This window comes from Tachypleus tridentatus, chromosome 2, assembly GCF_004210375.1.
Source record: "Tachypleus tridentatus isolate NWPU-2018 chromosome 2, ASM421037v1, whole genome shotgun sequence".
Classification (NCBI taxonomy): Eukaryota; Metazoa; Arthropoda; class Merostomata; order Xiphosura; family Limulidae; genus Tachypleus; species Tachypleus tridentatus.
In genome coordinates, this window is record NC_134826.1 from 46,744,441 (window position 1) to 46,760,943 (window position 16,503).

Sequence of the window (16,503 nt, forward strand, 5' to 3'; positions counted from 1 at the left end):
CTTCAACAATACTGGGTCTTGTTTATAAAATATTGTTGTGAGTAGTGTTAATAATATAACAACACTGGAAAGTTTCTAACAACAATAACTGTGAATGAAAAACGTATGTAATGTGATGATCGAGGTGACAAGTTTAGAAGAAGAAACAAAGATAAAAGAGAACGTGTCAGACATTTAGTGAGTTTTAAAAGAAAATGAACAGGTTAAAATGAAAAAAAATGTTTAACATAAACATCGTTAATAAACAGAGCAAAGTTTATATCCCGAAATAAGAAAGATAATGGAATAATTACAGGTAGATGTTTAATTAAAAAAGTAAAACAATAAAATTGGTAGGATAAGAATAAATGGAAGGAAATAAAAGTGAAATTAAAAATACCAAGAGAACGTAGAAATTTCAAAGCATGGAAGTGAGATCCTGTGAAGGAAATGAGTAATAAGTCATGGATCGTGGGATCTCTCAGTTACGAATAAAATTGGGTATCAAGTTAATAAGCCAGACGAATGTAAAATAAGCTTGAGAAAAGCAATGGGAGGTTCGAGCAGAAAATGTTTAAAGAAATATAAAAATATTTAACCACTGAAACAAAAGTTAAAACAGGAAAAGTCATTAAAACTTGGAATGGAAAATAGGAATTACAAAGCTAGAGTGATGAGCTTGAATGAAAAGATGAATTACAGGGGTTCTGTGTAAGTAGTCGGAATACGGAAAAAGACTCGTAGTTGAAGCCAAGTTTTAATATAGAATATGGTGAAATAATATTTAGTTTACAAATAAAAATCAATCGAGAATTTTATAGCTGAAAAGAAATTAAAACTTGGTAAAATAAAATGGTGAGACTGAAGAATGAAAACTACTAATCTGAGTAAGAACGGAGTAAGATAGTGAAACAGAAAATAACGCAGTGGGTGATAAACAAAGTAAGAACGTGTCGGCGATCACAAGAAGACGAGAAAGCAACGGCCAGCACTGAGAGTGAAACACGGTAAGTGTTTTTCCAAACAAGAGTGTCTAGAAGAATGTGAAAAAATAGGGAAGTATAATGTTATCGTACAGTTGAGAATGGTAATTCTAAAGTGTTTTAAACTCCAGGGGCACGGTTTATGTGGTGCTCCACGAAGTTTGATTGGCATCTCAGGAGATTTGGTGGAGAAGTTGGCGGCATTTTTATTCTGTTCTTTGCGGCTTCCATTTTTCAATCGGGAACGTCCGACAGATTTTATTTTCAAAGTATAAAAACAAGCAACTTCGAACGAGTGCCCATAGGGTTATAAATATAGTGAATGGCTGTATTGAATATTAAGTTGGTATTGAAATAAATTTTGCTTTTGGTTTGATACTCGTCGGTAAATTGAGTATATTGTATCTACAGACGACAAGCACATAGCTTCTGAAATACAGATCTGTCTGAATTTGATGATACGATAAAAATTCGATATCGATGATACTACATCATTGAGTTGAACTTGTAATAAGCCCACCAGGGGACCCATCTAAGTGTCACAAAAGCTATTTTATTTATTTATTTTTAAGCAAGCATTACTGATTGAATCTCTGTATTTGGTACTTTTTTCTGCGGGGGACGCATAACAAGTTTTTAAAGTTTTGACGAAAAGAAAGAATCAAAAATATTTTTTTCTGAAATTGTAGATCCTACTGGAAGGTTTGTTTTTTATTGTTGTTTTTTAAATTTCATGCGAAGCTACACGAGGACTATCTGCGTTTGTCGTCCCTAATTTTCGCAGTGTAAGACAAGAGGGAAGGTAGCTAATCATCACCACCCACTGCCAACTCTTGGGCTATTCTTTTATCAACGAATAATGGGATTAAATATATAATTGTCTCTACAAGTTGGTTTTCTCATCGTCACGAATAATTTAACCGACGTTTCGCCGTTACGGCTGAACCACTCTATTGCCAGAATTGTGAAGCATCAAAGGATAAACGTTGGTTGGTTAAAAATATTTTATTTTTTGGGGAGTTAAGAACATTTTTATTTCATAACTCTGTTGTTGTTGGTTTAATGTTGGGCATACTTGTGATCAGCTCCAATAACGTTTTTGGTTTTGATTTAGTATATTAAAACATCATATTTAGCCATCGGCGATTTTGCTAAGCTTTAGTAATCGCCTGTCATGGCGTGGCTGTTACGCTACTCGACTCGCGATCTACGGGTCGCGTGTTAGAATCCCCGTTCCATCGAACATGCTTGTCCTTTTAGTCGTGGCGGTATTGTAATGAAATAATTAATCCTATAAATATTCGTTAGTAAAAGAGTAGCCCAATAATTGGCAGTAGGTGGTGTTGAGCATCTTTCTCCCCTCTCGTCTATAGCTGCTAAATTTCAGATTGGTAAGGAGGTGTCCCTCGAGCAGCTTTGTGTGAAATTCAAACCAAACCAAACCAAATCGTTAGAATACTTTTAGCTTCTAGTTATGTCTCAGTTTCTGCTTACGTTCTGTTTAAATTTATGTTGGTATGATCAAAGACGTGCCTTTTATCACTTGCTTCCTGTTGGTATCTACCTACCTAATGAAATCCATGAGGAAATAGATAACAGGCACCGGTTGTAGAAGTAAACACCTGCACCGATATTCAAGTATTTTTCATTCTGTATTACATTTTCTGTGCAATTGGCATATAGATCAAGTTATTGGTTAACTGAAGGCTAAAACTTTGTTACATTAGATGAAAAGTATTTATTAGGTTGAGGAATAATTCGTGAGCGTTTTTAAATAATTTCATTCAAGCATTACATGCAAGACTATACAATACTTCAATGCATGAACACATTACACCCAAAACATTTATTATGATACTTTATTTCATGTAATACCTAGGTATATAGTATGCATTGTTTTAAACTAAATTGCAAGAAATTAAATGCGAAAAGCAGATGGTGTCGAAAATGCTCGATTTTGTCCACTTGACATTCCATTTAATGAGCTGAAAATGAAAGCAAAAATTAAAGACATATGAAAATCAAACACACCATCTATTAGAGCAAAAAATTATCTACCAAATGGCATGAAATATTTTGCGAAAGCGTTTCATTTATGAATATATTTTGTTAACTTGAAAAAACGCTCACGAATTATTCCTCAACCCAATATATATAAGATTAGCCCAAAAATGGTGCATCATTCCGTGTAATCAAAGGACATTTGTGTGATTTCAGTTTCTGATGGAATTCTAATCATGAAACCTCCACTGATTTTGAGATGTGGCTGATGATCCTTCATAATCTCTAAATCCTTGCTTGTTTCGTTGTTAACGGTAGCATGAAATGTGTTTGCGCGCGCGCGCGCGTGTGTGTGTGATAAGGGTTAGAGGGTTCTCTTTCGATATCATAGCAGCCTCTTTGCAGATGAAAGCATTGAATTAGCTGAGATTATGGTTTCAGAGCTTGTTGTTATCCCGAATGCTTTTATTGTGTAAATATTTCTGCCTTCTTGAAGAACGTTATAGGTTTCCTCCTTCGAAATGCTGTGATCATTTGGCTGTGCATCATCTAATAACATCGCTACGTTGACATCCATCTCGACTGGTGCTGTGAAATCGCTTTAGCTAAAAGCCTAATTATCGCGGCATTAGTAATTCGTTGCGAACCAAATATAAAAATATTAAGCATATCACTTGTGGCGCCACGCCTCGCACATTCAGCGACACATAGTGCTGCTTTAACATTTACATATCCATTTCATAAAAATGTTATTAAATTGTCTGTACTAATTACTGTGGAAATGATTGATTTTCTGTGGTTAAACACCTGTGAATCTCCGGACGTCGACTTCGCCACCCAGATTTTTCTTTTTCTGAATTTGTTTTCTAGCGTTTGGGAATTTTCTGAGAAAGCTCACGTTTATACAGTGCCGGTCGTTTAATGTTTTATATATTATGTTTTATCTCAAATCATTAATTTTAAAACTGCGACTTAGATGATATATTTCATCTCTTAAAAAAACAAACAATATTGTATTTGTTAGGGTCTTAGAGCCTGTGCATATATATATATATAAAATATGTATATATGGCTTTTGTATATGTCCCGTTTAGAATAAACATCGCTGTATGATTTGTATATCAGATCAAATGGATGTATGCTACACTATCACTCCTAAACATTGCATTTACGAAGTTTTTTTTTTTGTAATTGATAGCAAATATCGGTGACGCCTTATGAAATTGGCGTTTATTTTTAATCTGCCCATTTTCTTTTCTTTATTTTTAATATATATGTCCAAGTATTATTTAACAGCTGTATTTTGTGGGGGGAGGGGGGTCGCTAAAAAGATCTGAAGATGATTACTGTTACCAACATTTTGCATTAATATGAAAAAAGTCGATTTTCCTTGTGCGTTTTAAAAGTGTCAAGGCATTATCTATATACACTTACAATTGTATATTTTTATCATGTGTTGGTAGATGGGTATTTAATTTCATAATGCTTAGAAAAGAGCAGAAATCGAATTGTTTTGGATCACTTAAATGAGATATTGTACGCAATAGAATATGTCGTCATGGTAACATGTCGTTAATGCTTTGATATTTGGAAATTGACGCATAAGGACACTTACTCGTTATGTAGCTAATAAAAGTTGGAGAGAGAATACGTTACGCCGCCGTAAGCACTTTCTTTTTATATTTACCTAGCTAATCTTAACAATTTGATTTTTACTTTTGTCATTGAAAACTGACTTTGTTTATGGTTTATAACATGCTTTGATGGACTGTTTTTAAACCAGTGTATACTTAATATTTTTGTTCAATTTCTAACGTAATATAAAATTGAAAAAAGTAAAACAAACAAACATCGAAGTGCCTCGGGCCTGGCATGACCTGGTTGTTACATCACTCCACTCATAATTTGTGGGTTGCAATTTCGAATTCCGTCATCTAACATGCTTATCTTTTCAGCCGTTGGGATGTTATGGTGTGACAGTCAATCCTATTTTTCGTTGGTAAAAGAGTAGCCGGCACAGCATGGCCAGGTGGTTAAGGCACTCGACTCGTAATCTGAGGGTCGCGGGTTCGAATCCCCGTCACACCAAACATGCTTGTCCTTTTAGCCGTGGGGGCGTTATAATGTGACAGTCAATCCCACTATTCGTTGGCAATAGAGTAGCCCAAGAGTTGGCGGTGGGTGGTGATGACTAGCTGCTTTCCCTCTAGTCTTACGCTGCTAAATTAGGGACGGCTAGTGTAGATGGCCCTCGTGTACCTTTGCGAGAAATTAACAAACAAGCATCTACTCTCTATCCCCCACTCCCTCACAGTTTTGAAACGGTTGAATGAACAGTGGGCAGTTCGTATCCTGCTAGAAAGGTTTCCTGTACATATTTTAATGACGTATTGTATTTGGTACACGTTGAATGTTTTAATGATTCGAGTTGCTGAAAAAGTACAACCGTTCTTAGTGTTACCAATTCTCGAGAAAATCTTTCTATCCAAAGCCTTGGTTGCTCTGCATCATCAGATTAAAAAATAAGAAAAAAGCTTCTTGTTCGATGGGATACAGAAATCATCCAATCAACATAAAAAGTCATTAGGTGTACCTGTCTGTGGTAGGGGAGAGATCCACTGAGCACTCTTGTAATTATTTCATTTTAACTCTCTTCTTTTTTTTATCCACCGGCGTGTCAGGTTATTCGTTTTTGGACTTATAACACTAAAATTCGGTGTTTAATTCTTCCCCGGTAAACGTAGCACAGGTTGCCCGTTGTATAGTCTTGCGCTTAAAAAAACTATTTTTGTGAATGCTTTTTCCTCTGCGCTAAAGATTTTTTTTCAAGCAAACCCCGTAGCATCAGTGCTGGATGAAGCGAACTAGACTTTATTCGTGACTGTTTCTGGGATAACTTTGGTTGACTGACGATGAAGATAGCTTTTAGTTTCTTCTGTGAGTATTATATACATGCTCTACGTACTGCGTACTCTACGTAAATAACATTGTAGAAACCTCAGCATTGCTACGGGTCCCGGAAATCAATGAGACCCGGGAGTAAGATTTTTTTTTCACTTTCTGGCCCCTTTGGCTCATTACACGGACTGCGCACGTGTTTATGTAATTTACTGAGTAGAATTTACACATACAAATTAAATAAACCACAGCTACAATTTCTAAAGTGACTTATTGGTGAAACAATTAAATGTCGGATTATTTTATCGTTTTATTTTGATTTGTTCATTCTTCCTTTGCCGTGGGGTCCGTTACGTGTTATATACGTCTCTAGATATATGGAATTATATTTCATACGAAACCATACCTACCTATTACTATTGAGTGACCTTTCAACTGGGTCACACAAAGTACGCAACTTTTACATGTCCATTAGGAAACGTACGTACGTACGCACGCATATTAGTGTATCAACATACCGTATTGAATGTTTCCATCTCTCTCTCCAAATATTTTTGGGGCGCTTTGACGCCTTTGAACAGAAATAAAAGCCAAGTGTAAAAGTGAAGGTTAAATGTTTTTAATACACGTCAGCTTGAGTCAAGGGCTGTGAACCCAGTGTTTCAATAGTCAAAAGGTTTTTCAAGTATAACTGTTGTGTAGCCGAGTCAGTTAATGCTCAGTTTGTTCGGAATCCGTGGATTCATGGCTCGCGTCCCGTTGACACAAAAATTTGTTCTGATTCTGAAACCTTGAGTGCGCTATAAGAATAGTGGTTGAATTTCACTATTCAGTTAGATAATGAGAAATCAAGAGTTGCCGGTAGGTACTGTTTTTTGCTTTCCCTTTAGTGTTTGTGAAATTTTACGCGTATAAAACAGAGTTACTGCGTCTTCTTGATTGGAGAATATGTTGAGCACCATATAAACAAAATACTGTTTTGTTTTTCTATGAAGTACATGCATTATATAGTGAATCGTCCTTGTGATATTTAGTGGCCTATGCGATCACCCAAACCTAATTATTAATTATTAGGTTTCTATAAAGACTGTCGTAATACAAGGTCTGTTATTTAGCTCAAAGCTACACAATGGGCTGTTTATGCTTTACCAACTACAGGTATTGAAACTTAATTTTTACCGCTATAAGTTCTCGGACCTGCCCCTCGTTACTAAAGAATATAGGTACTAACTGACAATTAGCTTTAGGCGATCGTGTAGTTGACTTCCCAAGTAACCATGACAACGATAAATATTCATTCTCCACAACCTTACGCACAATACATTGATCTGAAATTATGAATTCTGTTTAGTAACTTAATACTTAGAAACGGTTTGTACAGAAAGAAGTGCTCTTTTACTTTTTAATCTCAAAATTACCAAATTGATTTTATGTCGTTGACCATTGGTTGATCCATTTGGGAAAATCACTCACTTTTTACCGACTTCCTATCAGTAGTTGGTGAGTTTGATTTTGTGTTTTATTAAACTCTTGTTGTGTGAATCGTACACTGTTAAGAACTATGCTGCCAAGAAAAATGTGAACGCATGAAACATTTAGTGTTTAAATAGTATACGTAAATGCTGTTCAAAAGCTCAGATATACCCCCTAGTTAAAAGCATATCGATATCTGTTATTTAGTCAGATGATAACAAATAAAAAAATGTGCCTCACGTTAGCGCCTCTTTGTGGTAATTATGTTTCTAAAGAACTACATTGATGCGAGTCGTAGAATTTTATCCTTGTGATGTTCTTATAAAATAATATTTAAAATAGTGGTTTTTGATTATGGTTTATCATCCATTTACTTTAATTTTAGTGCGTGTTCTAAGCACCATTTTTCACTTTTTCAGACAGCAGGTCTCCTGAGTCGTGTGAGGTTACCAGTGAGGTTAAGGTTGACAACGTGGAAGCGTCTTTCATTCAGTCTCAGCCTGCCTCTGGTTGTACAGTGTTACAAAACATCTCACCTAGCAGCAGGTATGTCGTTGTGCGTTGGTCACGTTCACATCTCGTGATATTTCGTATATTACGCGCAACGCGCATGTTTCAACATTATACTTTTTTTTTTTTAAATTTCGCCCAAAACTACTCAAGGGCTGTCTGCGCAGCATTATACTTGTGTGTGTGTGTGTGTGTGTGAAAGTTGTAATACTAACAATAATATTCGTAGAAACAGCTATCTTAACTCGCGATTTTAATGTTCTAAGATTCGTGTTTGTACACACCAAATTTTAAATTTTGTTTTTACGTATCTTCTCACAAGAGAATGGAAACACATCTTCTTCATTCATGTTTGCAGTGTGAAACCTTTATGTTAAGTCAATTGGTGATAAAAACTGAGCGAACTCCGTCATGTTTGCATGTAAGCTGAAATCTACAACAGCACACTGAAGTAAATATAATTACTGACGAATAGCTCGAGAGTGACGTACTAAAGATCACCAGCGGCGTCTTGTTAATTTCCTTTCTTGAACAGCTAACCGTGGTGGATTTCAACCTTGTGACGCTAATCTGATTATGTTTCAGACTACCAATTTGTGTATTGACTCTAGTTGTTATAGGACGTATTGTGTGGCTATAGTTGCCTGCTTCTCTGAATTCACTAGCTCGTGTAATTTATTCTTTCACTATTTCTTTTTATTTTCACCCCAGTCATAAAATCCTGGATGTTTATTAGTGGGAATTTTGACCGATTATTTCAAGTAATGCGAAAATAAGTAAAGAAGGTTAAAGTATTGTAAAAGTTTGTACAAAACATTGTGTATTTAAAACAATGATTTTTTTCGTTATCCTGCTAAAATCAGGAAATCGAGTCCCCCTGTGGTGGACTCAGCAGATAGCCCGATGTGGTTTTGCTATAAGAGAACCTTAATTTTCTAAAAAGTAGGTTCCGCTTTATTAAATATACATTCTTTTAATTCTGATATAAAGAATTAATACCAAAGAAAATTTAAGAAGATTTTTTTTCACACGATTGCTAATCAGATGCTTGGAGACTTGATCCGGTTTGGAATTGCAAGATTTTTTTTTTTTTTTTAAATTTCCCGCAAAGCTACACGAGGGCTATCTGCGCTAGCCATCCCTAATTTAGCAGTGTAAGGCTAGAGAAAAGGCAACAAGTCATCACCACACACCGCCAATTCTTGGGTTACTCTTTTACCAACTAATAGTGGGAGTGACCGTCACATTATAACGCCCTCACGGCTGAAAGGGCGAGCATTTTGGTGCGACGGGGATTCGAATCCGCGACCGTCAGATTACGAGTCGGACGCCATAACCCACCTGGCCATGCCGGGCCGAATCACAAGTTGCACAGTTTTTAGATTGTTCTAATTACAACAGTGACAAATGTTTCTTTCTCTCATATGTTACCAGTATTTGTTGTTCAAATATTCAGCGTTATGTGCGTTTGTTCATGTTTATAAACTAACACTTTTATATAGAAGTATCAGATACAAAATATTTAATATACTGGCAATCAAATGCAGTTTTATACTAACTGAAACACCTGTTCGACTTTCTTAGCATGATTGCTTAACTTGGTGTGTGTGTTTACATGCATATATATATCAAATCCAGTTGTTCTTAGGTGTCGTAAGATCGCGTGTAGGGTCTTCAAGGTCTTTTGGGTAAAAAAGAAAACAGAACATCAACCTCTTGTTGTTGGCCCAGTTCCAGGAACGGATCAGCGAGAGGCCTCAGTGAATGTTCTCTGTAAACATGTTTTGAGCCAAGTACCTCTTCCTCTATCAAGCGCCATCTGCTGTGAGCATTGGGCAATATTTTAATTCTGCTACTTTGCTTCCTGGTTCTGTGCATATGGTCATCTGGTGGGATATTTTAGCACTAAAGTATCGTGTGAATAATCTGTTATTCTCTCAAAATATCATTAACTTTTTAAAATCGTATCGACAGTATTTACTGTTACCATTAAATTGATCCTTATACCATGGGCTTTTGCTGAAATATTTTTTCAAGATGAAGGAGCAAAGTAGAGTGAAATTTGATAAAACATTCGTATACCTATATGGAAAGAATACATAACAACTGAGGCTTCACATTAGTCAGGTAGTTATTTTTGCTCGATTCATAATTTGAGGGTCGCGTCATATTAAACATGCTCGATCTTTTAGCTGTGGGGGCGTTATAATATTTCGATCAATCTCACTCTTAGTTGGTAAAATAGTAGCCCAAGAGTTGGCGGTGGGTGGTGATGACTAGATGCTTTTTCTGTAGTGTTACATTGCTGAATTAGGGATTGCCAGCGCAGATAGACCTTGTGTAGCTTTGCGCGAAATTAAGAAAAAAACAACGAAAACACAACAATTGAATATAGTGGTAAATGAAGTGAACTTGATAGCCTTGTTTGATCATTTTGTTATTAGTTCAAAATAAAGTTTTCTGCTTTCTCAGCTTCCATGGTTAAACTCAACTTTTTATAATACAACTTCTATTTATTCTAACATTTCATTTAAGAGCTTTTGGTTTCCTTATAAATTAGTTACAAAGTACTTTGCTAAGACCAGTTTTAAACAAAGTTTTATTGCATTTTGAACTATACCAGAAGTGTAAACTCTAGTGTTTTTGAGTTTTCTATGTTAAGTTGTTATTGACTCTTATTATACATTTAAAAAACATTTTTAAAGAAAAAGTAAAAATATATAAATATCTGTTTCAGTATATAATGAACTACAGTAAAACAGTTTCTATGAGAATATGAATTCACTGATTACTTTGTTTAATTATACTGTTATCAGGGATGTCCACATAGTGAAATTGAGGTCAGCAGGAGAATCTGATGAAGTGGTCATTCACCTCCAGCCACAAGGGGCACCTGAGACAAATACTCCCAGTAAACCAATAGTCAACAAGGATTTAGTTTTAATTTTGAAGTCAATCTCAGCAGTTAGATGGAGAATTGATAGCTGGGGTTTACAAGGAATTGTTCAAGTTGTGGTATGGATTGTTGAACTTTAGTTTACAATTTGGAAAGGAAATATTACCTTATATTCCTTATTCTTGTGAGGTGGCATTGCTATAAATATTCTTTAGTGCATAAAAAGTGTTACTTATACCAACCATTTCATGTAGCATTGTTATAAATATTGTTTAGTGTGTAAAAAGTATTACTTATACCAACCATTTGATGTAGCATTTTTGTAAATATTGTTGAGTGTATACATTTCATTTAATGTAGCATTGTTTTAATTTTTTGATAAACAAGATATATTTCTTGCACACATTGTTCATTTAATGTGTTCTATTGTTTATGATCACAGAACACATTAAATGAGTAATGTGTGCAGTAAATATGTCATACATCAAAAAGTTAAAACAGTGCTTTTTATAGGATAGAAAATAGCTATAACAATGTATAATAACCAATTTTCTGTGCTGTCCAAAGTAATTGCTACATTTTCTGTTCACATTTGTTATCTTGTGGTAGGATATTGCTGTGCAGTAACTGGATTGTTGTACCTCTTATGGTATAAAGTATAACATCAAAATTTATATTGTACCAGAGTTGTGTTAATGTTTTATTTTACTACTTTTATCAGAAAATGCTAAGTAACATGTATGAAATAGCTTATTCTGTGTGACAAGGTTTGTAACGAAATGAGCTCTGTCTTCAAATTTGCAAGAGTAACCAGTCATAGTGGTATATTATAATTTAAAATTTTTGAAAATGATGATTTGTATTTATTGAACTGTTTGAGAAATTTCTCTTGATAAAAGTTAATTGATTCAAATGTGTGTTCTACTATACTTTGTGTCAAGTATATCAATATTTAAGTGAAACTTATTTTTTTGTCAAATACAAAAACCAACAAAACTTTATTTGCACTGTCAAAGTCCATTTGATAAAATGTAAATGTGAGAACCACAATGTTATGTTATGATATTAAGCTTACAGAAAAACCTATTAAAACTTATTTTGATAAGTCTGATATGAGAAAAGTTCAGGAAGTCAATTTGAAGAAAAACAATGGCATTCTATAGACAACCAAGTTTGCAGAGCTAACTTAATCCCAGGTATAAACTTACCAAATGTAATAATAATAATAATGCCTCTCTGATTTTTAAATTGTTTTATGTAGGCTGAACATCAGGTTACTCCAGGGTCAGTCCCTGACTTCCAGTTTATACAGGTCCGTGTACAAAGTCTTTCCAATGAGACCGAGGAGCTGGTGTCAGAAATGACTAGAGCTTTTGGAAACATATCTACAATCATGGAAACTGACATGGCAAATAGAATTAACATTATGATTGTCGGAGAAACTGTGGGTAAGTAATCTTAATGTTCCAAAGTTGTCTAAAACGTAAGATCTTTGAATGTTACTATTCAAATTAAAATTAAAGAATATTTATAATAATATTAAATATATAAGTAGGAACCAAAGTAAAAATTAATGGAATGAAAAAGTTCATTTGTATTTTTCTTCTACACTCAATAGAAAGGTGAAGTTACATAATTAAAAGTAAAATTAAATAATTGTTATAATTACGAGATTTACGAGAATTTGATAATTGTATTAATTCAAGTAATGTAATTTGAAAATTATGACAAATGGGCAAAGAGCATTTAGTATAATGACTTAAAAGAGAAAATGCGATGGAGCTACTTTGAGGAAGTGTACAAATGTACAAAAATTATTTTTTTTCTTACCTGCAGATCTTATGTGTTCAAAAGTTCTTGTCTATATTCTGTAGTGTTTTATCATCATGTAAACCTTCAATATAACAATATATAACAATAAGTTGTCAAGCTGCAAACCTTCTGGGGTATTGTTGGTGATCCAAACTGATGTTACATCGAGTTTAAATTAATACTTTTGCTTACAGTTCCTATCTTGTGTAATAACATTTCATTTGTTGAAATTTTAATAACAGTTGTTTATTTATAAAAAAATGTTTTTAATAAAGCTTAAAATGTTACTAAGATGCTCAACAGAAATTTTCAGGAAAGATAACCTATTAATTTGTTTGTTTCCTAGATTTTATTGTAAAGAATATGATGACCTTAGGTCATCAACTCTTACTTGTGGAAAACTAAAGCATGTGAATGTTATCCACTGAGGTTTAGATTGTTTTAATTTAAAATATTCGTAACAAGTCCTCTCAATGAAACATTTAACTTTTCCTTTTCTGTTGTATCAAAAATTGTATCCTATACTTATTATTTTACTTTAGCTAGGACTTTTTTTGTTATAATTAAAACTTGTTATGCTGATAAATTAGGAGATTTGTATACATTTTTTCATAATGATAATATAAGTGTTGTTGATGAAATATACACAATAATTTCATCAGGAAATTGCAAGTGAAAATATATTAGTGCATAAAATTTGGCATGTTCAAAATGAAGGCAGAAGGATCAACATTTCCACTTTTGTTGTGGAAAATGGAAGTTTCATTTCTAGTTTTTGTGGATGTGTACAGGCTCACTGAGAGATTAGGGAGGTTGGGGAAAGTTTCATGGGGCTCCCAAAAGCTCTCAGCAGCCCTGTTTTATTATAGAATATAACAATATGTATATTGATAGTTATTAAACATAAATTTGTTCTCATGTTATATAGTTTCATTTTCATTTAGAGTACTTCTCTATCATTGTTATGTATTATTAATATTATCAAATCCATATCTTTCTAGATGCATCATTAAACAAATATCCCAGGTGACCTACATGTAGATTTTTTTTAGAGATAGACTGTTAAAATTAAAACAGCTTTTTTAATAATGCCATTAGTAAAACATTATCTGTCTGACCTCACTGAACATATACTTTTCTATTGCCTAACTCATAGTTATGGCTACTGTGTTCAGTATAAACACTAAACAACTTCTTGGAAATAATAACACTTATATTGGGTTGAGGAATAATTCGTGAGCGTTTTTTCAAGTTAAAAAAATATATTCATAAATGAAATGCTTTCGCACATTATTTCATGTCATTTGGTAGATAATTTTGTGCTCTAATAGATGGTGTGTTTGATTTTCATATGTCTTTAATTTTTGCTTTCATTTTCAGCTCATTAAATGGAATGTCAAGTGGACAAAATCGAGCATTTTCGACACCATCTGCCTTTTTGCATTTAATTTCTTGCAATTTCGTTTACAACAATGCATACTATATACCTAGGTATTACATGAAATAAAGTATCATAATAAATGTTTTGGGTGTAATGTGTTCATGCATTGAAGTATTGTATAGTCTTGCATGTAATGCTTGAATGAAATTATTTAAAAACGCTCACAAATTATTCCTCAACCCAATAGATATGTTTGCTAATCTGACTATGGATTTTGTTTTAGAAACCAACCAGTAAAATACACAGAATGATGGTTTACTGTTCGATACACAACTAACAAAATCATGCAGAAATCTATTTCATAAATGGAATTCACTAACTTAACCTGTATTGAATATTTTCTTCTAGGTACTGACCATCACAATGTACAGAGTGATGGTGGATCACCCCAAGGTGGATTTTCTGTTGGTCAAGGTCAGTCTCAGTTTGTTCAGCTGCGGCAGTCAAATGTTAACACTGCCGTTTCCTCCCAGGTACCTCCTTCTCCACGGGATAAATTCAATAAAGAAATGTCTGAATTTCCCCTAAACTTGAAAGGCTTCTCAAAGACATCCACAAGTACAAATTCCAGGGAAATGTGGAACAGTAAGGACAAGACAACAGTAACTAATACATTTCTACAGAAGTGGCAAGGTACTTTACACAAGATGTTCCAAAAGCTGGATACCATAAACAGCATGTCCATACATCTTTACAAAATGGGTTCAAAAAACCTAAAAAAAATACTATAGTAGTGAAAATGATTACTCTTAATCATAGTTGTGTGTAATGCTCAATGCCTTTAATGTTACAGTGACATCCAACTTTTGAAATACATTTTATTTGATTCTAATGATATTTTAAAACAAGAAAACAAAAAACTTTCGTGTTGATTTATTTGTCTAATTTCTGTTAAATGTTGTCCATCATATTTGTCCTAACACTTCTGTTTTATCATATCTTATTATGATTTGTTCATTAAATTTTAAGAGTTTAATTAAGAGAGTTCATAGATATAGATTCTTTGAGGTACATGTTAAATGTTTAGTTATTGGTAAACTTTTGTTTACTAAGATGATGTACCATAATTCAAGCAGCACTTTTATAAGAGAAAAATTGTTTTGTTTGGAGACCATCCATTCAACTACAATTAAAGATACTGAATAAATTTTCAAGAGGGTTAGGCCAACCTTGATGGCTTTAGATTTTTAAAAGTCATTTGGACCAGCCAATCTACTGCTGCCATTATGAATTAAATGTGATTAAGAGTTATTGATGGTAAACATTGTAAACTCGTATCTTTATACAATTTGAGTTTTATTCTCATAGGAAAGGTTTAGAATGTAAGTAATTATTATTTTAATTTCACAGGAAATGCAGATGCAAACCTTACTTTGGAATTAGAGAATCTCATGGCATTAGAATGTCAGAAAAATATGATAAAAATAACTTTTCCTAAGTCATCTACTGAGGATATTGCCATGAGGATCAATGGAGCAAACATTCATTGGCTGGAGTTGACGTTACAGGACCAGGAGTGTAAGGCAATTAGTAACAGCACTCACTTTATTTTGAAAACATCCCTTGAGAACTGTGGGTTTAGTGTCATGTCTGATGGTGGAAGGTACATCTACAGGAATCAGGTATGTAGAACATCTATTGCTTAAAATGAACCAAAGAGAATGGCATGTAAGTGGATGACAAATTAAAAGAGTAATAGGTTGTACAAATAGCAGTAATAGATTGTATAAATAGCAGTGATAGGTTGTATAAATAACGATCTTAGCTTTAACTAACTTTTCTTCATCCAGGTTTTATTCTGGGCGCCCGTAGAACCACTGGTGAATTCAGATACTTATAAAAGTAAAAGTATTGACTATGATGACTCCTTTTCTGATGACGAAGATGCATTTAGCCCAGAGGAAGGGTCGGGAATGGAACACTATCTTCGTCAAGCTTTGGCAGCTCACCGCGGAGTTGCACATTCGCGTCTTCTGTCTAGTCAAAGTTTCCAATGTACTTATAATTTTACTGGTGATGGAAACACACCTAAAGTGGTAAGAGCTCTTTGTACAAACAATTGTAGGAAATGGTGAAATATTTTAAGATATTGTTGAGATGTCTGAATTATAAAAAGAAATGTTTTTGTATTATGTGTATTTGTTATTTTAAGAATATTTAAGTATTTTGTTTAAAATAATTTGTTTCAACATCATGTCAGACTTAGATTATTAAAGTTTTGCTAATAATAGTACATTAGGAATTTCAAAACAGGGGATTGTAAAAAAATATATTTAAAATGTATTTCTTATCAGTAATTTTCAGTGATTCCCACAAGATAGTATTTCCACTAATAGACTTTTGTAGCTGTTGGTTTGTTCTAGGTTATTAGTTTTGATATTCAGTGAAATTATTTCTGAACGGTTACTTGTGACAGACTAATCACATTGTAAAGACATGACATGAAGTGTGTTGATTTGATATACCTCTTGGCCAAAGAAACCTTGTCCCTTGCCATCTGAGATATTTAA

General features: G+C 33.7%; 1 protein-coding gene across 8 annotated transcripts in view; it reads left to right on the forward strand.

Moving 5' to 3' along the window:
• Positions 1-16,503, forward strand: part of LOC143242764 (transforming growth factor beta receptor type 3-like) — a 120,608-nt gene that overhangs the window by 92,272 nt on the left and 11,833 nt on the right. For all 8 annotated transcript variants that reach the window (XM_076486265.1, XM_076486276.1, XM_076486292.1 and 5 more), the window contains 6 exons: positions 7,754-7,880; positions 10,661-10,859; positions 12,002-12,188; positions 14,342-14,626; positions 15,344-15,615; positions 15,784-16,029. In XM_076486265.1, coding sequence (XP_076342380.1) covers positions 7,754-7,880; positions 10,661-10,859; positions 12,002-12,188; positions 14,342-14,626; positions 15,344-15,615; positions 15,784-16,029 — 1,316 coding nt within the window. The remainder of the gene's footprint in view (positions 1-7,753; positions 7,881-10,660; positions 10,860-12,001; positions 12,189-14,341; positions 14,627-15,343; positions 15,616-15,783; positions 16,030-16,503) is intronic.